The 22936-nt window shown below is 46.1% G+C and overlaps 2 protein-coding genes across 5 annotated transcripts in view; both read right to left on the minus strand.

The window, feature by feature from the left end:
* LOC146190185 (TGF-beta-activated kinase 1 and MAP3K7-binding protein 1-like) overlaps positions 1-13900 on the minus strand; it is a 64543-nt gene extending 50643 nt beyond the window's left edge. The window contains exons 1-3 of the mRNA XM_084604923.1: positions 13677-13900; positions 13192-13262; positions 12952-13093 (exon numbers count right to left, since the gene is read on the minus strand). Coding sequence (XP_084461049.1) covers positions 12952-13093; positions 13192-13262; positions 13677-13742 — 279 coding nt within the window. The 5' untranslated portion in view covers positions 13743-13900. The remainder of the gene's footprint in view (positions 1-12951; positions 13094-13191; positions 13263-13676) is intronic.
* Positions 13901-18334: 4434 nt separating this feature from the next.
* The window catches only part of LOC146190186 (uncharacterized), a 37969-nt gene continuing 33367 nt past the window's right edge, over positions 18335-22936 (minus strand). The window contains exons 1-3 of one of the 4 annotated variants that reach the window (XM_084604917.1): positions 22343-22427; positions 21844-21928; positions 18335-20120 (exon numbers count right to left, since the gene is read on the minus strand). In XM_084604917.1, coding sequence (XP_084461043.1) covers positions 19802-20120; positions 21844-21875 — 351 coding nt within the window. In that variant the 5' untranslated portion in view covers positions 21876-21928; positions 22343-22427 and the 3' untranslated portion in view covers positions 18335-19801. The other 3 variants (XM_084604920.1, XM_084604918.1, XM_084604919.1) reach the window with 3 other exon arrangements.

Here is a 22936-nt window from a genome sequence, read left to right on the forward strand (position 1 = left end):
ATCGCTGTAGATGTCTATAATTTTCTTATCAGCAAAGACAATTTGAACTCTACAGCTGATTTCATCAGGCACTGCTGCACTTTCGAAACCTTGAAGTTGCGCCGTATCACTCCTAAATTTGGGCGACTGCCCAACGTCACATCGGTTGCGAGCGTTGATGTCAGTGCTCCGGAATCCATGGCTGATCTGATACGCCGCATCGTGCGGGAAGAATTGCTGCGTGACAAAGATTCTTCGTGCCGGGACGAACACCAGTATGACGGTTGCGCGCTGCAAGCAGAACCCGCAACCCCATCAACTTTCTGGACTCCGGCTTTAAATGCGTCACGCTTTGGCGAGAGCAGGCAGCATAACGATTTAAGCACTTCTCAGCCACGGATGGGCCGAAGAACCACCTACACACGCCAGGTGGTTCGTCAGCAATACCGTCCCGATTACTACCGCCAACCAGAACCAGTTTCCGCCCGCATTTACTCGGACCGGTGGCGCCAGCAACCCGTGTGTTATAGCTGTGGCATGACCGGACACATCTCCCGGTATTGCCGTCGGCGGGGCCTACTACCACAAGATCATCGACCGCAGCCCAACGTTTCTAATCATTTCGACACTGACTTTCATCCGACACAGACTCTGGATACATACCGCACGGCACAGATGCGAAACGGATCGCCTGCTTCGAACCGCAGCTTGACGCCGCCAACCCAAAGACAGCGACAATCTCCGTCTCCTCGGCGCCGTTCTTCCCCTTCGGGAAACTAGAAGACGCGGCCGATGGGGGTGAGGTCGCCAGAAAATCAACGTTCCCAATACCTCTGCCTGTGTTTATGTTAAAGAACAAACTCGAAGTATCCACTGACGGCATCCCCACCATGGCACTAATTGACACTGGCGCAACAGTCTCTGTTATGAGTTTAGCATTCAAGAATCGATTAGGACATAAAGTGATGTTTAGCGTGAATCAAGCTGTGGTATTCCGTGGTGTTGGCGGTGAATCATTGGTGCCTTTGGGTGTGTGCTATGCGAAAGTTGTGATTGGTGGCCAAGCGTTTCGAACCGAATTCACAGTGTTGCCTCGTTCCACGCATGAAGTAATTCTAGGTATAGACTTTTTGCAACAGTGTGGTGCAACGTTAGACTGCCGTAGTGGACAGATCTCGCTTAATGCTGAGTTGATGTCGGCCCTTGTAGAAACCTCGTCGCTCGATTTAGGAGCGTTTTCTGTGTCTGAAGATACAGTTGTACCTGCGATGTCCGGAGAATTCATTCAAGTTATTTCATCTACGAATTTGAGCGAGAATTTCGACGCCGTAGTGGAACCTACAATGCTGGCCTGTGCAAAGAAGAGTGTCTTGGTGCCTCGTTGCATAGTTTCAGTCACCAGAGGCCACACCTTGCTGTGGACTGTAAACTATTCAGACGAGCCAGCCGTCTTGCCTCGTGGCATGAGGCTCGCTCATTACGAGGAAGGTGTGTCGAATTACGTGGCGGCACTAAGTAACCATGCTCCTGAAGAGAAAACATCTCATTTTGCAGAGTCTCGAATCCAGGCAATGATAAACACAGCGTTGGGAGCACAGGAGCGCCGAATTTTGACAGACCTGCTCTCCAAGCATGTTTCGGTTTTCGACTTCGCCAGAGATCATCAGCCACCGATTCCAAATTCTCGCATCCATCATTCGATTGATACTGGAATTTCTCGCCCGATCAGACAGAAGCCCTATCGTGTGTCTCCGGCCGAACGTCAGCTTATTGACGATCAAGTTCATGACATGCTCCAACGTGGCGTTATTCAGGAATCTTCAAGTCCTTGGGCGGCTCCAGTTATTCTCGTTAAAAAGAAAGACAACACATGGCGTTTCTGTGTGGACTATCGTCGCCTTAACGCCGTCACCAAAAAAGATGTATATCCACTTCCACGTATTGACGATGCAATCGACTGTCTTCATTCGGCGTCATACTTCTCCTCGGTAGACTTGAGATCGGGGTACTGGCAGATACCGATGAACCCAAGTGAACGGCATTTGTGACTCCCAATGGTCTCTATGAGTTCAACGTAATGCCCTTTGGATTGTGCAATGCGCCTGCCACGTTCGAACGATTCATGGACACCATTCTGCGCGGACTCAAGTGGAAAATTTGTTTGTGCTATTTGGACGACGTTGTGATCTTCGGCAAGACCTTTCAGGAACACAATAGCCGCCTCGCCATCGTTCTCGATTGCATTGAGAGAGCAGGCCTCGTCCTCAACTCTAAGAAGTGCCACTTTGGCGAACGCCAAACAATTGTTCTTGGTTACTTGGTTGATAAGGATGGTGTTCGGCCAGATCCTCAGAAGATTGCGGCTGTAACCAGCTTTACAGCACCGAAATCAGTGAAGCAGCTTCGGAGCTTTTTAGGACTATGCTCCTATTTTCGTCGTTTTGTGCCCAGATTCGCTGACATCGCATACCCGCTCACGTGCCTTTTGCACAAAGATGCACCGTTCAATTGGACTACTGACTGCGACTCTGCCTTCCGCCACCTCAAATTCCTTCTGACATCAGGACCTATCCTATGTCACTTCTGTCCTTCTGCCCCCATCGAGGTCCACACCGACGCTAGTGGCGTAGGTGTTGGTGCTGTGCTCATCCAGCGTCATGGCACCGATCAGCACGTGATAGCTTATGCTAGTCGTTCGTTGAGCAAGGCGGAGCGCAACTACACCGTTACTGAACAGGAGTGCCTCGCAGTGGTTTTTGCGGTGCAACGATTCCGTTCCTACCTATATGGCAATGTTTTTACCATCGTCACTGACCACCATTCGCTCTGTTGGCTCGTAAATCTTCGTGACCCTTGCGGCCGGCTCGCTCGATGGGCATTGCGGTTGCAAGAGTTTAACTTCACTGTGGCATACAAAAGCGGCCGCCAACATGCTGACGCTGACTGTCTGTCACGCTTGCCGCTTTCATCAACTGGTAGTGATGATAACTTTGATGACTACCTGGCGCCTATCTCGGCAACCTTTCCTGACCCTCAACTGTTCCAGACAGAACAACGCAACGATCAGACTTTGGCACCGCTCTTCTCTGCCGCTCATGATTCAAGAGATGCGCGTTTCTGCGTTCGTGCCGGCCTACTTTACAAGAAGAATTTCAACCCCGGAGGTGCACGTTTTCTCCTCGTCGTGCCGGAAAACCTCCGCATTCCCGTTCTTGAAATGATGCACGACGATACCACGTCGGGCCACTTGGGTGTCGCCAGGACCCTTCATCGCACACAGGAACGCTTTTACTGGCCGAAAATGCGTCAAGTCATTCAGCGCTATGTAGCCAGTTGTGTCAAGTGCCAGCAGTACAAGCTCCCTACTTCCCGTCCACCTGGACCGCTGCACCCTATTGCGCCTCCGAGCACACCCTTTGAGCAGGTGGGCATCGACCTCTTGGGTCCTTTTCCGCGATCTTCTAACGGTAACCGGTGGATAGTGGTATGTGTTGACCATCTCACTCGATATTCAGAAACAGCTGCAATACCCTCAGCCACTGCTTACGAAGTATCCCTATTTCTTCTGCGATTTCTCGTCCTGCGCCATGGCCCTCCTCGAGTTCTGATCAGTGACCGTGGGCGCCAATTTACTGCTGAAGTTATTGAAGAACTCCTTCGTCTATGCACCTGCGATTACCGTCATACAACTCCGTATCACCCGCAATCGAATGGACGTGTTGAACGGACCAACCGCACTCTGACCACTATGTTGGCGATGTACGTGGACTCTCATCACAAGAACTGGGATGAAATCCTCCCTTTTATTACATTCGCTTATAACACTGCACAGCATGAGACGACTGGCTACAGTCCGTTTTACCTCCTGTATGCTCGAGTTCCCCGCAGTAGTCTTGATACCATCCTTCCTTTCTCCCTCCACAATGAGCCTTCTATCGCCACTACTTTATGTCGAGCCGAAGAAGCTCGCCGCGTTGCCCGCCTCCGCATCCTACACTCACAGGAACGTTCGAAGGAGCGTTATGACAACCGACGCCCACATGTCTCTTATGTGCCCGGTGATTTAGTGTTGCTGTGGACGCCGCTGCGCAAGCGTGGTTTAGCCCAAAAGCTGCTGTTTCGTTATAGCGGCCCTTTTGTCGTTTTGGAGCGCCTGAGTGACGTGAACTATGTAATTTCACGCCGCACCGAAAGTGGCCGATGCTCACGCCGGACCCAGGTGGTGCATGTCGCTCGACTAAAAAGGTTCCATCCCCGGCACCTTTCTTAAACTGCTTGTCCTGGGGCTTCGTCTGCGAGGGGGGAAGTGTCACGTGCTTCGGGGCGTCAGGAAAGGAAGAAGAGGCTAGAGAGAAGACGAAGAAACGGAAGACACAGTGGTGTGTGCTGGTGTTCCTTGCTTGACTCGCAGCGCTTTAGGTTACCAATAAACACCCCCGTTACGTACTGAGTACATAACAATATATATATATATATATGGTATAGCTACAAGTCATATCGTTGGATAGCTTATGCCTGCTATGATTGCACTGGACTAACTGCACATAATTAATCACTGCTAGTTAGTTGTGATTAAAAATTGAAATGTATGCTATACTTTCAAGATATATATTGCAGCAAAGCTTATATCGAGCTTACACTAATGTAACTGCACTACACTAAGGTCCTAACGTCTGATGATTAGTAATTGTGATTAAAATAGAACTTTATGCTACAGCGTCATGTCATATATTGTTGAAATGGTCTTGACGCACTCAAACGCTGAACAATGCAAAAGCCACCCAAAACATAGCTAATGCTCGTCTAACTCCATTGAACCGAGTTAGGAGGCCAATTTCTTTGTATGCAGCTTTCTTGATCGGGATTGGGCCCATGACCTGTGGATTAGCAGGCGAATGCCTTTGCCAAGGCCCACTGCAGCTGGAGTAAAAGCTCCCTCTGTAGCTTAAAATATACCCATTTCTGGCATAAAGTAGACATAATATGCACAGTAATTCGTGTTTCTTCATATAATGTGATGCACTCACTTGAGATGTATAAGCGAACAGTAATGTTCTGAAGGTAAAAGAATTCAAAGCATGAAAAATAACTTGCAACAAACCTGAGTAACTATTGAATTCAGTACCTTGAAGAAAGCAAAATGAGAATCGTAGCTTCCGATTCTTCACAAGAAGAAACACATTTGTAAATAATAAGCCTGAGCATCACACTGATACAGGCAACTTTATTAAGCTTAAAAGCAGCAGATGTTATTTAGCTGTTAGCATTTGTGCAAGCTAAATAAGTAACAAACAGCGAAGAATCAAGGAGGAACATTTATTCTGGAGGGTTGCACAGTTGCACAACATGAATATGAACGTCAAACTGTTTATATTTTGGCACACATACAGAACTTGCTGGCTGAAAAATACTTATAGCAAGTTGATGCAACACTTGCACATAACAAAGTAAATTATGAAAATGCAAAAACTGCTACTCTGCTGAAGTGTAAACAAAGCATGGTTTCCTCTTCGGAATACATTATTCACCAAATTTCCATGGTATGAAGGAAGCCTCAAACCGCAATGTGACATTACCGTTACACAAATTCTTTTTTAACTACAAACAGTGACACTCAGTTCAGTTCAGGCGTTCAGTCGAGTCCGACTCTTCGTGACCCTAAACAGTGACACTAGTCACTGTTAATGCCATGGTCCTGATGCTGCATATAAACTTTCATTGCTTCTTAAACAAGGTAAGCCTTTAAAGGACGGACCTCAGTTTGTCATTCATACTAAACATGTTCGACTCTATGTGATGAATCCTGATTTTTATGTACAGCTCCACTACATCTTTGCAAAGCTTATAGATATGCTTGTCCAATGCTTGTAGTCTACGAGATGCAGATTCAACTGAGAAAGCATATTTTTGTCTGCCACTTGCTCAGCACTTCTTGGACTAGGTGCTTTGTTTTCAAATGAATTCTCTGTATGATTTCAAATTCTGCTTGCAACCAATGCAGCCCCTTATCTGTTTGCTTAATTAAAAATTAAGTTTTTTCCTCTAAACTAGATGGCTGCAACTTACGAAATCAATTCTTTATTAATCTAGCTTAGTCTAGCATAAGCCAAATTAGCCACCTTTAATTCAACCTAATATACACAATCCAACATGACCAACTTTAATCCAACATAATTCTTCCTAACCCTATGTAATCACTCTTCATCAAAAGTAATCTGCCATAATCCAAGTTAATCCACCCAATCTAACATTACTGCACTTAATTAAACACAATATGCCCTAATAGCCCCTTATGCTCACCAAAACTTGGTGAGACCTTAATTCAACTTTCTCCATCTAACCATCCTTAATCGACCCATAATTCAATTTCATCCACACTCTATCCGACTTAAAGTGTTATTCCCGTGCACGACATACAATGCCACTACCTCATAATCCTCACACAAGGCTTCCATAACTTTACTACACGTTTTTCTCAATGTTGGTGTATGGCGACGGCTTTTCGACCAAACGATCTGTATACTCTTCCCGTAATAACCGCACGCAGGTTCATCTGCCATCATTTTAATACAAAGAAGAAACTGCGCTAAGCTTATATAATCATTAGCGGTGCCTACAGCCGCTCCGGGAATAACAGAACAAGCACAGAGCGTCTGTGCAACCGTGACGTTTGCCCAGCCCAGTCAAACAATTCTGAAGTAAAATGAACCGAAGACAAGCGGTGTCCGTGTTTCGCTTGCCAGCCCTCACGACGAACAGCTTGTTCTCAAAGTGTTTGTGCCTCAGGATTCTTTGGAAATCTAGTAGCAGAAAAGAAAGGGGCGCTATATGCCAGCACATACGCGCCGCAATGAAAGTTCGGGGTGAGCTTTAACGAACGCAGTTTGTGAAATAGGACTGCTGGCGTTGATTTCACACGGTTCGTACAGCTGTAAGCCCCGCATGAACCAACAATGTCTGTCTTGATCATGTTACATGCACATGCACTTGAACAACCTCCACATCTCCGTGTGCTCAGCGGGCGCATTCTGTGGTAACCGGCTAACTTTTCTGCCCCCCTTAAGATAATGTCGCGAAGGCTTCACTCGACAGGCGCTCCTTCCACTCCAGCAGTTTTTTTATAACCTCCTTGGATGCCACTGTGGTGAGCACAGGTAAAAGCATAAATTGCGCAACAATGTATTCACTAGGTTAAATATTGGAGGCAAATGGAAACCAAAGGCAATGGAATGATGCCCCATCCTGCCTTCTATAAGTGCGCACAGCCAGATCCCTAAATGTGAACCGAATTGGCAAAACTCCTGTCGTTTCAGATACCAATGCAAAGCACATCCCAGAAGTCAGTGTAAGTTTGCTCTGAAGCTGTCAATCGCTCCTCAGGAAGTGACATATAAAGCATCACAAGCTGGATAAAAAGTGTGTTAATCTTTTTAGTGGGATCAATCTGCATACAAATTAAGGGTTTCTTTTTTTAATGTGAAAGTGTGTTCACATATTTCTGTCCGTAGACTTTGTCACAGACCATGTCCGCAGACCCTGTTCGCAGATCGTGTCTGCAAAATCATGTCCGCAGCAATTGTAATTGAGAAGTGGTAAAGGTTAATGAGTGGTATCAATCGATAGAGGCTGACATAATGTTGCTGCAGAAAGAATAATTAGGGCAATAAGTCAATTAGGTAATTAATCAGAATAACTGGTTCACAAAAAAGGAAACACCCCGTATCGGCCACACTTGTTCTGTGTACACCTGAACCCCACCATAAGGGAAGAGAGGAAGGTGGGAGTGAAAGGTGAAAGACAGAAAGGGGTTCCATGGTGGATATGCCTTCAAGGATGTGACGTCACGCAAGCAGAAGTAGAGCTGAAAAAGGGCATAGGAAGGGATTGGCGCGCATTTTAAAAGTACCAAAGACTAAAATGGGTAAACAAGTAACTAGAAGCAACCAGAAGCAACCAATGGCAGCATCCGTGCTTTCGCATTACTCCATTGCAGATTCTGCAGTGCGCCTTAATTTTTTTGTTGCACATAAAAGAAAATGAAGCTCCCATCTATCCTGTCAGGAATGGATACAGCCAAGAGGCACATACTACCCATGGATCGACGTTATTATCTTCCACCCCACAAAGTTTGACTCCGTGCAACTGTAAGCTTTACTTTCAGATGGCTTTCTTAAAAAAAAAAAAAAATAGATGTTGATTTATGAATGGCGATGTGCGGTATTTCTTTTTAATAATGCATGACATTAGCAAACACGTCAGCCCACAGAATTAGCTAGTCTGCAGAACATGCTTCTCACTTTCCCGACATCTGCTCGCTGACTAGTACATAATAAGTAATTTATAACTCTATTTCTTCTTTTACATTTTTTTTAGGGGGGGGGGGGGGGGGGGGGGGGGGGGGGGGGGGGGGGGGATTACAATAGACAAACAGCAACTGTGGTGCACAGTATGACATGAGGTCAAGTGAAGCATACATAAACTGCAATGTAATCGTACTTCCTCATTAAAATTAATTATAACTCGTACATCAGCTGGCTTCAAGAGCTGGAATGACAAGAAATGAAAATGCAGCTGTTGATACTGCAGTTTATGTATGCCTCACATCACCGCAAATATAGTCCTGGCCATCACAGCCACCATTTTGCGTGTTGAAGCCAGAAAATGCATGATATAAAAAAAGAATCAAGTTATCTATCATGCACAGCCAAATTCCATACGGTCACCACACAAAATAATGTACAATGCACCCTCCTAAAGAAAAAATTTGGGAACTGTTAAGCACCAGCTTAGGAGGGTAAGATGTGAAAGCATTAATGGCTCTCGTCCATTGCTCCTCTTGTGGGCCTTCATTTGCATATGTGCACTCTGCTACTTACTTGATCACTAACCGCCTTAATTTCTGCCTCTTTTATTTCACACACACTTATCACTCAGCATGTCGTAAGCTACCACAGCACATGAAAGATTACCCGACACAAATATAAAGGCCTAGTCTAAGCAAGCTGAACGAATATGCCTGCACGGTACAGAGCCCAGGATACAAGAGTCGCAGAGTGTTCAATTCCCGTCTCAAAGCAGCTGAGTTGGCAGTTGCTGCCAACTCGCACATGTGATTTAGTAACACCTTGTGATGGTAACACCTTGAAACGGCAGCTATTTTATGAACATATTGTTACGATGCAGCAAGCCGATGAAGAAAGACGACAGAACATGACCGATGGCGATGGTAGATGACGTTTAATGAAATGTTAGCGGGCCTAGCGCGAGCGCTCCTGCCCGCGCCACTGCCCGCTTCTTCGTCATTGCCCATCCGTAACATGACCCGGGGCCACCGAGCGATCGTCCCGATCATGGATGAGGAAGTTTACCGATGGTGATGATTCCATGGCATGATAATGGGCGTGTCCGGATGCTTGAAGAAGAAGAGGAAGAAGGAAGTATAGAACGGGCTTGCCGGCATGATGATGAACCTTGGCCCAGGACACTCTCGGTCCACACGTTACCACGACTCGATGGCAGAGGCGAAGGCACGCACTGCATGGCTAGGCAGGGGAGGATGTCTTGAAGTGTAGCGATGTCGGGTCGTGGGGGGTCTTTGGTCGGCACATCTGGTCAGTGGGATCATATATGGTCGTTCGGGTCTCTTCTTGTGTCTTGTGGTCATGTGTGGCGTCTCAGGTCAGTCTCTCCTTCGTTGTGTCTTGTGGTCGGGGCGGGGGGGGGACGGGGCGGAGGAACGGCAAGGTCTTGCTGGGTCTGGCAGGCTGGGGAACAGCCATGCGATGCCTCCTCACCTTCAGCCGACGGCACAAGAAGTCGCACGGCGCCGAAGCTCCGGACCAAGATGAGGGGGTGATTATGAAGTACCTCGCACCTCCAACCAAATGTTACGATGCGGCAAGCCGATGAAGAAAGACGACAGAACATGACTGATGGCGATGGTAGATGACGTTTAATGAAATGTTAGCGGGCCTAGCGTGAGCGCTCCTGTCCGCGCCACTGCCCGCTTCTTTGTCGTTTATAGATTTATTTCAAATACCCAAAGGGTCCTTGCCTTGCACCAAAACTGGTGACAGTGACTGCCTACTGAAATGCATGGCACCTTAGTAAAAGGCTGCGACTAAAAGTATGTCAGATGGACCTGGTACATTTTCTTCTTGGTATGTTAGACGAATATGGCCGCTGTGTTGAATTCTGTGGCTAAGATACATCGAATGGACACATGCAAGGCATTCGCGTAGGTTCGGTAACACAGATACAACCGCGGCGTTTCAAATGTAACAGCTACGGCAAATCCAAGCTAACATAATTGCACAAGTGTGAGTCGCACGATGGTTACCTTTAGCCACTGTTTTTCCAATATTTACGCTCTGCCCGAAATGGGATTGACATTCGATGCGCGTATACTCTGAGTGCCACAATAAATGTTTGTCATAGTTTGTGCTGCTTTGTATGTGCATGAAAAACAGCATGCTTTTCAGTTGTACACTGTTTGACACAGATCGCTGGGCAGCAGCGCTGAACTGGAATGTTACTCCTGGCTTTTACACATGCAAGAATGTGATCTCTACAATGTACCGAAGCCCAGCGCTACATATCTTTCATTCATATCGACAGTTTAATCGGCTACCGTTAGTCCCAACTTAAATGTGGGCTTAAAATCTATGTGCAGGTGCAGACATAAGTAAACGGAGCACGCTTTTCCGTTCAAATTAAAATCACACCTTCTGTACCAAAGATAAGGAAATAATATTTGCCTAAGTGGAAGGGCATTGACATCTACTATCGGTTCGCACAACATAACATGACTGCCAGTTTCAATTATGCAACACGTGAAAAATTTTAGAAGGAAAAAGCGTGCTCCGTTTACTTTTGTCTGCACCGGTGCGTGAAATTTAACGAAAAGACAAAGCTGCTGGCTGAGCACTTAATTGTCTAGTTCTCTCCTAAATACCCAAAATGACATTGCTATTTGTTCTGAAGCGGATAATTCGCACTTCCGGCTTTCCCATTGTACATTCAAGTATTGCGGTCGGTGCGGTGCGCCTTTGCCTCGAAACACTCATCGGCCTGCTGGTCATCGTCGCTGTGCCAGCGTAGGCCTCTAGTAGATTTGGAATGCCTTTTGCCATCTCTGTGAGGTAGAATCTGAAGGATGGATTTGCATGTAAAAAAAGAACTGGCACAGAATTTCATATGGACAAGTACAGGCAGGTGTTCTGCTCAGTGATTTGCGTGTTGTGCCAGCGCTCGACTTTTGGAGGTCGGTGCAAGACAGAAAACCAAGCTAGGAACAGCTCGATTACATTAGGAGCAGATAGAAATAACAGTTAAGTGCGAAGCGAAAGCTGCTCGTGAATGCGTCATCTCTGCTGGCGTACCTGTGTGTACATACGACGCGTCACCTACGACGTGCACACAAACCTACGCGCGTGACAGTGGTACTCACTGCACCCAGCCCTGAGTGAAGACAGTAATCTACGTCATTGGGGGAATGCATGCAATGCAGCTATGTTACAACAGACAAACCCTTCTTAGCATCTCCTCGTGAGTCACGAAGGCTGAGCTTCATGATACACAAAGTACATGTAGCAGTTGGAATGTGGACATACGTTAGACGTCATGACTTTAGCCATAGGCCTATATCGACGTCTGCTGTACCTTTACCTAGAAACGAATGGGTGCCTTGGACATATCTGCAGACACTTTACTAGTAAAAACATTAGGTGCAAGAACAAACAAACAAAAGAAAGCCTTACAGAAGAATGTAAAAGCAAGAGAAAAATGCTGAATCTGCTGTTATCACTTTTCAACAATCAACAAATTGTAATAACTTAAGAAGGAATTTTAGGAGGGTAGAAAAGTAAGCCAGTCTGTAAGGATTCGGGATACGTCTGTTGTAGTTTTAAATATCCTGATATCTCAAGAGTTCCAAGGGCCACTGTCCTCCCTCCGGTCGAAAATATTTTTTTTCCCGGTGACTGTGAGGCTTCACCTCCAGAACACAAGGCTGCAAAATGTTTTTGAAAAGAGTGATTAATAAGGCAGTTACAGCCACCGCAATCACCCGATTCTGTCGCGTTTCTCTCTTCCCGTTCCCTCGCAAAAGTTTTTCACTATCTTGACCGGTCGCCTAGCCTCCGCAAGCCAAATTCCCCTTCCCCCTCCGCGTTTGACAGGAGGTGGGGCATGGTGCTCCGCGTGCACGAAAATGAAACAGGCGAGGGGAGCGTGTGCCGCTGCATACATTACATTCATTCCGGTCATGGTGAGGAAAAAGCGCACAGAGAGCGGTGCACACAATTAGTCGTGTGTGCCCATCCTTCACCCGTCAGCCAGCAAGACGGACCAGTGAATGTCGTTGCCATTCTGACGTCAGCCTAGTGGCCCGACGGGCCGGCGTAGAGAACGGGGAAGCTGGTTTCCCAAAGGGGAGGATGAGAGAGCTTTGATTTGTATTTTTGCTGCTTTGCGGTGCGCGTATGGCTGTAGCATTTTGCACATACTATATCCGGTACCTGATCGAAGCATTGGGCTCCTTTGCTTAAAAAGTCATACCCTGGACAGTGGTCCTTTAAAGTCTACCAACCTTGGAACCCTACTCTGTAAAGTACATATTTTACAAATTTCTGGAACCAGAACTATGACGTCATTAAAGATTCCTAAAAAGGAATGCAATAGCATTTAGCTGCATTCTATTTGTGTGCTTGTGTCAGTTTCTTTGCACTTCTTAGCGCATCAGCCGGCAGACGCTGGTGGTTGAGGAAAGAAACTTTTTGGGGTGGGTCAAGCAGTGACTTATTAACCTGACTCCTGTGGTGGTGCTCTGTTTGGTCCTTCATAATCAGGTGAATTCTATGACGTCATCTCGACCAATCATGGAACTTCGTCTCTAAAGGCGCCGAGAGTTTGTGCGACGGGAACTTAAATGCTACAGCATTAATAAACATTGATTTGATTTGAACTACCCACCTGTTCCGGTTGGGAAGCATGCACGAGGCGCTTGGCGAGCTCCCGGGGCAATCGGCGCGCTACGAACGGCACAAGCCATCGTGGACTGCCCATCGGGGTGGCACACAACAGGCAGCTAACCCGAGCACGCCCGTTGTTCACCCTGCGCACACCAGGCGATGACTGCGACAGTGAGTGCGATCATATCCAGAGAACAACGGTTAGCTCACGTCACATTCTACATACAAGGAAACCACTAACCGAAACTGAAGGCAGCGGTTGTGAGAAGCCCGAGCAGCGTGCCACGAGGCCCAAGTGTCTGCCGCTGGAAGCTGCAAGCGGTTAAAAACAAGTAAGAAGTTTTATCAGCAGATAAAAAACGTAAACAAAAAAACCTGGGAAAAGGCCAAAGTGATCACCAAAACCAAAACTGTAACAAACAAACACATGAATTAAATCAGGAACTGGTCAAAAATGGCAGCTAAAGTCTTGAACCAGTACTTTGATTAAATTCATTAAATAGTTCTCCAACTGAAGTGTGGTCAATATCGTATCGCTGTGTCTGGAGTTTAATAAGTCCGTTGTTGGGTGAATTCACAAGCGCTGCTGTAATAATTAAGTTGCATTGCATGACATTCAACGCTTTTGGAAATCCACTGAAACGCGCCTTCCGTCCAGCTTGAAGCGCGATCATACAGCCGATCCGGACATCGCCTCGATGACAGACATCGCCGCGTAGAACTCACCGTGTCATTTGACCCAGTTCGGCCAGAGGAGCTTGAACCGTCGGTGCTCTCGGAGCGGGTCGGCATGCTTACCTGAGTATCAAAAGGTCAATGCTAGGCACTCACTCGTGAGTGAGGTCGGTTTGTAAACAACGCAACCAACGTAATTTCACGAAACATCCAAACATCTACTTTCGGCTACATCAACTGGGAGGCACTGGGAAAGATCACGTGACAATAAAGGTGACGTAAAACCTACGTCACGACTACAACTCTCCTCTCAGCAAGCTTTTTTTTTTTTTTTTTAACTTTTCCCTTCCTGTTTGATAACCCGGTGGCGTAGATGGAGGAGTGTGCGCATCCTTGCCCTCTCTGCTCGCTTTTCCTTTCGCGCGAGAGAAAAATAACTTTTGTTCGCACCCGTTATTAGAATGACGAGGAACATGCATGGCTTTAGTCTAAATCCCCATTCATTCACCAAATGGCAGCCGGAATCCCTTATTGGGAATCGGCGACGGCCAGCAGGGCGAGACCGATGACTGCGTTGCTCTTCTGCCTCGTGATTGAGTGATAAGGTCTCCTAGGATTGTACATTTCTATTGGGATCTTTATAAAATGGGTAGGTCCGGACCATGTGGACTAGATCTGCTATAGATCTGCTTTGCTATCTGCTGTGCAATTGAAGGTTTGGAAACACCCCGGTTTATTTCATATTTTCTGCTGAACTGTTTATCCGCGCTGCTGTAGGTCTCACGACCGAGCTTGCAACGAGAAACGTTCTGAGTTGAGTTCGTCACCAAAAGGGAGGGGTTCCTCGCGTGGAGGCGGCAGGAAGGAGGCGTGCAGGGCCCGTACTCCAAGTTTGTGTCGCTATCTCACTTGACCTCGAGTCATCTGATTGGTGGAAACGCCGGAACCGGTGTTACCACTACGCCACTACGGAACCGGATGAGGTGGCAACATCATGTTCCGGCGTTTCCACCAATCAGATGACTGGAGGTCAGGGAGATATAGCGACACTTTCGATAACGACGCAAACTCGGAATACGTACTGTTATGCTGAAATTAAAATTCCATCCCCTCCAGAAATATTGTTCATTCAGTGTCGATGCTTCATTTCCTCCCGTAATCATTGGCATTTGCTATCGTCCATCTGATTTAACTTATTCTTTTGTTGCTAATTTCCACGAAGCACTTCGCGTGATAACCGTGGCTCACCAACATGCCCCCATTGTTCTTTTCAGCGACGTTTTCTGTAATAGCATAGCAGATCTAGTCTACATGGTCTGGACCTGCGCATTGTAGAAACTTTTCTGCCATAAACTGGTCCAAACTTTTCACCACAGCATGTAAAGATAACATCGAAAGTGATTTCGGCAACACAAACGTGACTAACCTTTCTTCTGTCTTAGCTCATATCAAACCCAACAAAATAAATCTATCTTTCCTCCAACATACTCGACCTCGTATTAACTTCCCACCTTGATAACGTCTTGCCACTTCTTCATTTACCAGGATTCAGTGATCATTCCGTAATTCAATCCACGTACTCCTGCCGTTGTCACGCACAAAAAAAGAAATACGAAAAACGTTAACACTGTGCGATAAAGGCAACTATATATTCAGCCATTAATTCCGAACTAACTGATTTCTGCATATGGTTTCTCCGAAATTTTTCAGAGCGATCAATCAAAAATGACTGGTCCCTTTTCAGAAACAGGTTCATCAACTTACATGTCGATCCCTACTATCACTGTCACCGATAAACTATCGTCACCATGGTTCAATGCTCCTCAGAAACAAAAAGAAAAGACTTTCCATCCACAAAATGCTTTGAAACCGCATATACAATATGGGAAAGATATTATTCTGTAGAAAAAAAAACACATTTATCCTTATCAGGCCATACTAAATATACATAATTCTCTCATCTATTCTACCTTCCATGTTGCACACCGGCCACCGCAAGTTCTGGAAAACTATAAACCAATCACATTCTGAGCCTCCAACATTACATGACGTCAACAGGCTTTCAGGAACACGAATCTAGCCACGGTCTTAATAACTTTTTTCTTCAGTTTTTACAAGCAAACGAGACGGTGACTTACCAGAATTCCCAGCTCTCGGCCAACCAGTTATGTCATAGATTACATTTGATGCTAATGGCATCATGAAACTCATTGAAACTTACATCTTCATCTGGTGTTGACGGCATAAATCCTAAAATCCTAAAAAACACTAAAAACATTGTAAGTGCAATATATTTTGTTACCTCTTTCAGCAGTCCATATCAACAGGTGTCCTTCCATAAGAGTGGAAAGTTGGTAAGATCATTCTAGTCCCCAAAAAGGGCTCCCTTGTTTCATGAAAAAATTACCGCCCCATTTCCCTCACAAGTGCATCTGTTCGAAACTAATGGAACATACTATTTATTTGCACATAGGCAAATTCCTTGTCTCCGTAAAATTTTTTCATACTAACCAGCATGGCTTTTTGAAAGAATGTTGATATGACTCCCATGCAATTGGCTCTTTTTAATGACCTAAACTCCAACCTTGACCCAAACATTCCAATTGACACTCTGTTCTTTGATTTCAAAAGAGCTTTCGATAAAGTACCGCATAAAAGACTGCTACTAAAGCTATCATGCATAAATCTTAGCCTGTTAGTATCGGAATGGTTTTGTAACTTTTTGACTAACAGAGAGCAATTTGTCTATGCTAACAATTATTCTTCTCCTTGTAGCCCGGTCATTTCAGGTGTTCCCCAAGGTACAGTCCTAGCTAGGACCTTCCTCATATACATTAGCGATCTTCCTTCCAATATTTCCTCTACTATCCGCTTATTTGCTGACGATTGTGCAATTTACCGCCCAATCAATAACAGTATACTGACGTTGGCATTCTTCAACAAGATCTTAGCCAAATCGAAACTTGGTGCAAACATTGGTTAATTAATGTCTCTTAATATTTCCAAGACATGTTTGATTTCGTTCCAATGTCGGCAGATGATATATTCCTTCTAAATGCACTCTTTTTGGTTCTGAAGTGTTGTACGTTTCTTCCTGTAAGTACTTGAGTATTACCGTAACGCAAAACCTAACATGGTCATCTCATATCATGAACATTGCTAAAGAGGCTAATTGTATGTACCTTGGTTTCATATGGCACAATCTATGATTTGCCACCTCATTCATCAAGTCATTTGTCCGTCCTAAACTAGAATACGCTTCAGCAATATGGGATCCTCACCTCTTTAACCTTAGAAAAAATACAAAATCGTGCTATCCACTTCATTTATTCTGATTATTCATACTACACTAGTGGGTCTGGTTTAAAATCTAGAGCCAACTTACCTACTCTTGAAACACCACGAAAATTTCTCGATTGTGCCTCTTTCATGTGTTTTATCATTCATCTTTAGGAGAATATTCAGCCATATCTTCAGCTTATCGCCTCTCAAGCCGTATTAATCACCATAAGGCAGTCTACACCCCCAGTGCAAAAACTACTGCTCATTGTCCACCTTTTTTTGTCACATTATCCCGGGACTGGAATGATCACAGGACACTGTGCATCATATCAATGCCATCCATTTTAAGAACACTATCAAGACCATTGCTATTTAACTGCCATGCCCATCCCTCATGTAATGCCTCATACCAGGGGCATTTGAGGTATCAAATAAAGAAATATCTCCTAGACATTTCTTGATTCCAGCGTATGCCATCTGTTAGTTCTCAAAAATCTACATTGACTTTACATCACGGTTCTGTTTTTTTTTGTTTGCATCTAGGCAGGTATTACTTCACTACTTTGCAACTTCAACCTCTGCTGTTGAAAACTCGCTGTAATCCTTCCTATCTACGAAGCACTCAAATAGTGATGCTCACAGCAAGTTTTCGATTGAAGAGGTCACAACGCAGCGAGATAGTGCCCTTGATCAACTAACACTGGTGTGGTGGACCGCTGCCAACAACTGGAGATTGATTTCACTGTGTTAACACAACAGATCGATATTGGCTGGACATTTGCGACTACATATGTGGTAAGACTACCCCTGCGTGATCGAACTCCATAAACGAGGGTCCCAGACTATACAGGAAATTCCAGGAGGAGCTCCGCTCGGTTTCATGTCGGTTCAGCCTGTACCACAAACAGGTATGTCAAATCCGGTATGAAATTGATACAGGATTTTTCATTAGGGATGCCTTATTTGGTGCAGGCCAGATGCAAGCACATCTAATAACTTCAACCTCTGCTGTTGAAAACTCGCTGTAATCCTTCCTATCTACGAAGCACTCAAATAGTGATGCTCACAGCAAGTTTTCGATTGAAGAGGTCACAACGCAGCGAGATAGTGCCCTTGATCAACTAACACTGGTGTGGTGGACCGCTGCCAACAACTGGACATTGATTGCACTGTGTTAACACAACAGATCGATATTGGCTGGACATTTGCGACTACATCTGTGGTAAGACTACCCCTGCGTAATCGAACTCAAGGATCCTCAAGTGAGTGGAGTTTAAGCACATAGCGAGGAAACTTTAATAAGTTTCAGGGGTGAAAGCAGGCTCTAGCATTTTGGAGCAGTAATAATGCTATTCTGGAGCAGCTTTGTTTCTAAGGTCAAACGCCTTATTTGCAACTTTATATTCCTGACAAAGAAAAACAAACAATTTGATTCCTTTTTTATTCAACATACATTGCTTTGCTGACTATGAATTTATCTCTGACAACACAAATCGCCAAACATGTATAACATCTAAAATAACAGCAGACTAGTCGCAAATGCAATGCTTGCTTGTCAACTTCATAATTGAACACAAAATTTAACAGAAACATTTTGACTTGTTTACTTGGCCCGACAGAGAAATGTGAGGTCTGCCATTTAGATGTGCTTCAGAATCAGGGAAAATGTTTGGGCGTATTGGTTCATCGCCGCACAAAGCAAAGCGTCCTCACCTCGTCTTTTGTCATTTTTTGTGTGACATTTTGATGTGCTCAACCACTGCCACTAGTCTGGAATTCACATCAGTGAGCAGCACGTCCGCTCTTTTCTCATTCGTATCACTTCCGATCACATGCCTGAGCCGATAAATTCCTGGACACTGGTCAGTAGTGTCCCCGAGGAGGATATACAGTACACCAAGGGTAGTATTTCCCTCCTGCAGCCAGTGGCTGCCGATGTTTTCTTTGAAAGACACTGACGCTTCAATTTCAGCATGTTGGTAACAAGCCCTGTACGGCTTTCCGAACCCCTTGAGAAGGTTTCTAGTGATTGGCACTTTTGGTGTGTCACCCCCAAAACGATTCAAATATGCTTTTGTTTGACGTACGCTTTGCACACTTATTGATACAGTCTCAATGGCAGGGTACCTTCCTGCTTTCACAGCAGAAGCGCTAGCACTGTTTTATTCACCTGGACAAGTTTCCCAATGATTCGTGGTAATTTGCAGTAATTGCATCACTTCTCTCTCCACAAGTGATCGAAAAGGCTGGAAGGAGATGCTAGGTCACATGAACAGCATTTTTGCACAATTTCCCTTGAACTGCTTGAACTTCATTTTAAATTTACTTGCAAATATTTATTATTGCTACAAATATGAATCTCAAGATTATAAAACCTTCATTTGTATTAGGCACAGCATAAGGTGCATTATGCTTCTGCCACTCTTAAATCAAGGATGCACAACTCAAAACATGCCATCAGCTTGCCATGCTTCTATTAGTTACAATGTACTGTAATACTATGGTGGGTTAATTGGATTTGATCATATTCTTTGCAGACAATAAAACAGTTCACTGTGCAGCAAAAACCAGCGTTCCGCTATCATGCTTTGGAGTAGGATGGAGTAGGAAAAACAGTTTGGAGCAGAATGGTGCAAACGGGGCAGCGCTTCTACCCCTTAAGTTGTCAACTTGCAGTTGTCGCATTCACTTTGTCGGCCTTTGATGTTTACCATTTTGCTTTCTTTTCAAATTTTCTGCCCCGTGACCTTACTCTCACCACAGTCAGCGGGGACTCACTCAATGAACAGGGTAGCACCATGCAAGCTTCTTTCCATCACTGTTGCATTTAATTCAAAATCAAAAATGTTAGTAGAACAGAATGTTTGACAAAGGAGATGGAACAAATGTGCAAGTTATGCATCATAGACAGGTGGTTGATGCCGCTCCCTCAAAGCAGTGGTCAGTTGGTTCAGAATGGCAATGGTTGCCTCGTGGCGCCTCTCTTCAGCAGCCATGCGCTCTCGGTGCCGCCTCTCCTTGTTGATCTCGGCTTCCCGAAGGTGGATGAGAAGGTCCGACAGAAATTCATCAATGTCCTCCTGCCGGATCTCGATAACCGGACTGCGTGACCGCCGCTGATCAAACTCTATCCTTTCTGCATCCTCGGCTACATTTTCCCTCCTGGCTCCAGCAGCTCGCCCAGATTCGCTGGAAGCACCTCCAGTACGATTCCTGCAGTGGCCAGAGATTGCGGCGCGCCACTGTCAATTACCTGTTTTGTCTAGAAAACAACAGCTCAAAGAAACTGTTGGGGCTGGGAGGAGCCTGACATGCTGCATTAAAGGTTTCATCAAAAATTGCTTTGTAGTCTTCTTGACACTGAATCCTCTCCCCAAATCACAGGCACAACTTTGGTACTTGCTCAGCTGTATTATGTCGAAGAGAATATTGTGCGTGCATTATTTTATGCAGTGGGGAAACGTGTGGCAGCTAAGGCAAGCATCAATACACAAAGGTAACTAATAAATGAATTATGAGGGACTTTAGCGACTAAAGTAGTGAAAGGCGAAAGCCTGAGAAGTCTCATATCTTGTCTAGCGTTCCTGCCATCTGCAATCCTACACTTGAACGCTCGCCAAGGAACGCCACGCGACAGGAGCGATGGCGTACCATCCAAACGCACACTTGTCGGAGAAAGCGACAGATACTGTGCATTTCCTCCAAAAGTCTCATCTTGTCTAACATTCCTGCTACCTGCAATCCCACAACTGAACGCGCGCCAAGGAACGCAACGCGACAGGAGCGATGGCGTACTATCCAAACGCACACTTGTGGGAGTACTGCGCCTTTCCTCTAGAAGTCTCATCTTGTCTAGCCATCGCCTCCTCTAGAAAGATGTCTGCTGTATGCGCCGAAAACCTGCTGCCCTTACCTTTCCCTTTTTCTCCTTTCCACTTGAGGTGGTATTTAGCGATCCTTACCGGCTGCAACACGCATTTGCGCATGCGCTTTCCGGACAGCCGTTCCCGCTTCGACACCGCATCACCCCCAACCCCCTTTGCACAGATAGGGGCGTATCTGCACAATCTCTCGACGACCGCGCGCAACTGAAGGCACACTGGCTCCAATGCGTAAGCGAGCGATGCCGCAGGGATCTTTCTAGAGGAGGCCATGGTCTAGCGTTCCTGCCATCTGCAATCCCACACTTGAACGCGCGCCAAGGAACGCCACGCGACAGCCACCGCAAAAGCGGGACACACGTCCACGACAGTATGAGCCATTAAAGGCTTTCGCCTTAAAAATCATGACACGTGCTGGTGACAAAACAGAGAAAACGTGGAAACTTTTGACAGATGATACCAAAGGTAACAGCCGACGCACAGCACGCACACACACTACGCACTCCTCCAACTAAGCAATGTCAAAACGGGATCACTCGACGACAACCAACGTACCATTCGTGCTGAAAATATCACTTGTACAACGAGATCGACTGGTAAGGAGGACAACTCGTTTGCAAATGTTCTGCAGGGCTGTCTTAGCCGAAACGATGTGCTTATGCGGGACACACATGTCCACGACAGTATGAGCCATTAAAGGCTTTCGCCTTAAAAATCATGGCAGCTACATAATTCCCGAGATTAGGACACGTGCTGGTGACAAAACAAAGAAAACGTGGAAACTTCTGACAGGCGATACCAAAGGTAACAGCCGACGCACAGCACGCACACACACTACGCACTCCTCCAACTAAGCAATGTCAAAACGGGATCACTCGACGACAACCAACGTACCATTCGTACTGAAAATATCACATATCACTTGCTGGTGACAAGATCGACTGGTGAGGAGGACAACTCGCTTGCCACATTTTCTGCAGGGCTGTCTTGGCCGAAACGATGTGCTTATTGTGCTGTTCGACTAGAAGCAAGTGAAAAAAGATGAAATGGTTTACCCCAGGTCGCTCCGCAGCACTCCTGGCGCCATCAGGTTTGGTGGACTGATACAAGTTGTCTATCCAAGGCCCTGCGGGCAGCAGCCTGAAAGCAAAAATGCCGCAATGGGCATGCGATAAGCAAAAGGCAGAAATAATAGGTGCGCGAAAAGGCGCTACTTGGGCCCAAGTCTCGCGTCGCATTGACATTCGCCCCGTTTGCATTGCTCAAACAACAGATTTGGCATTTATAGACTTGCCTAATCCCACCGGTGTGAACGGTAAGCAGCTGATTACTCCCCAACAGTCACGAAAACAAAGCCGATCAAGCCGACAGTCTTTCGTGGTCGCTGGTCGTGCTTGCGAAGTGAAGGACTCGAAATTAGAAATTAGTGTTCTAGCCCGTCGCCTGCATGCCCGTGGACAGTGCAACTACACGACTGCACACACAAATCTAAACTAGTAGGAAACAGTCACATACGTCGCATGCGTTTTGAAGTTTACCATGTGGTTTACCCACCTCCCATAGGGCCCCAGCGGCCCGCTGTGCGCACAGCGGCGCGCAGTGGAGTCGGCGAAGCGTGCCAGCCAAATTATAGCCAAATCAGGCCGCGGAAAGTCAGGGGCACTTCCGTCCCGTCTAATTCTCCCAAGCGGGGGCGAAAGGAGGAAAGAAAAAGCTGAGAGGAGGACTTCTTCCTCGCGCCTAAATTTTTCCCTCGCACTGACGGCGCCGCCGACTGCGCTGCGTGGCTTGCTTCGTCGCGTGAACCGCTGCAACCGTTACGACTCCGCTCGTTTTTGAATTAGAACTGTCGTCTGCGTCGGTCGTCTGCGTAGCCTAGCGCTGTGAATTCTCTGCGTGTTGGCTTATCGGCCAAAGTCACGATTTTTCGTCGCGGTTCTTTTACTCTGTGCATCTCATTCCTGCTGGCTCTTCGCCCTTTCGTGAGACGAGAGACTTGTCTGCGTGCACCTCCAGTTCCGTGGACCCATCTCGTCTGCTCATTGTGTTGGCCATTACAGTCGGCGATATCCGCTGTGTTTCGTGTTGTTGAACTTGTTACCTTCATGTACTGTGGAGAGACGTGCGTTTCGAAGAAGACGGTTCTTC

The sequence above is a fragment of the Amblyomma maculatum genome, chromosome 5, assembly GCF_055883805.1.
Source record: "Amblyomma maculatum isolate TAMU_Amacu chromosome 5, ASM5588380v1, whole genome shotgun sequence".
Taxonomy (NCBI): Eukaryota; Metazoa; Arthropoda; class Arachnida; order Ixodida; family Ixodidae; genus Amblyomma; species Amblyomma maculatum.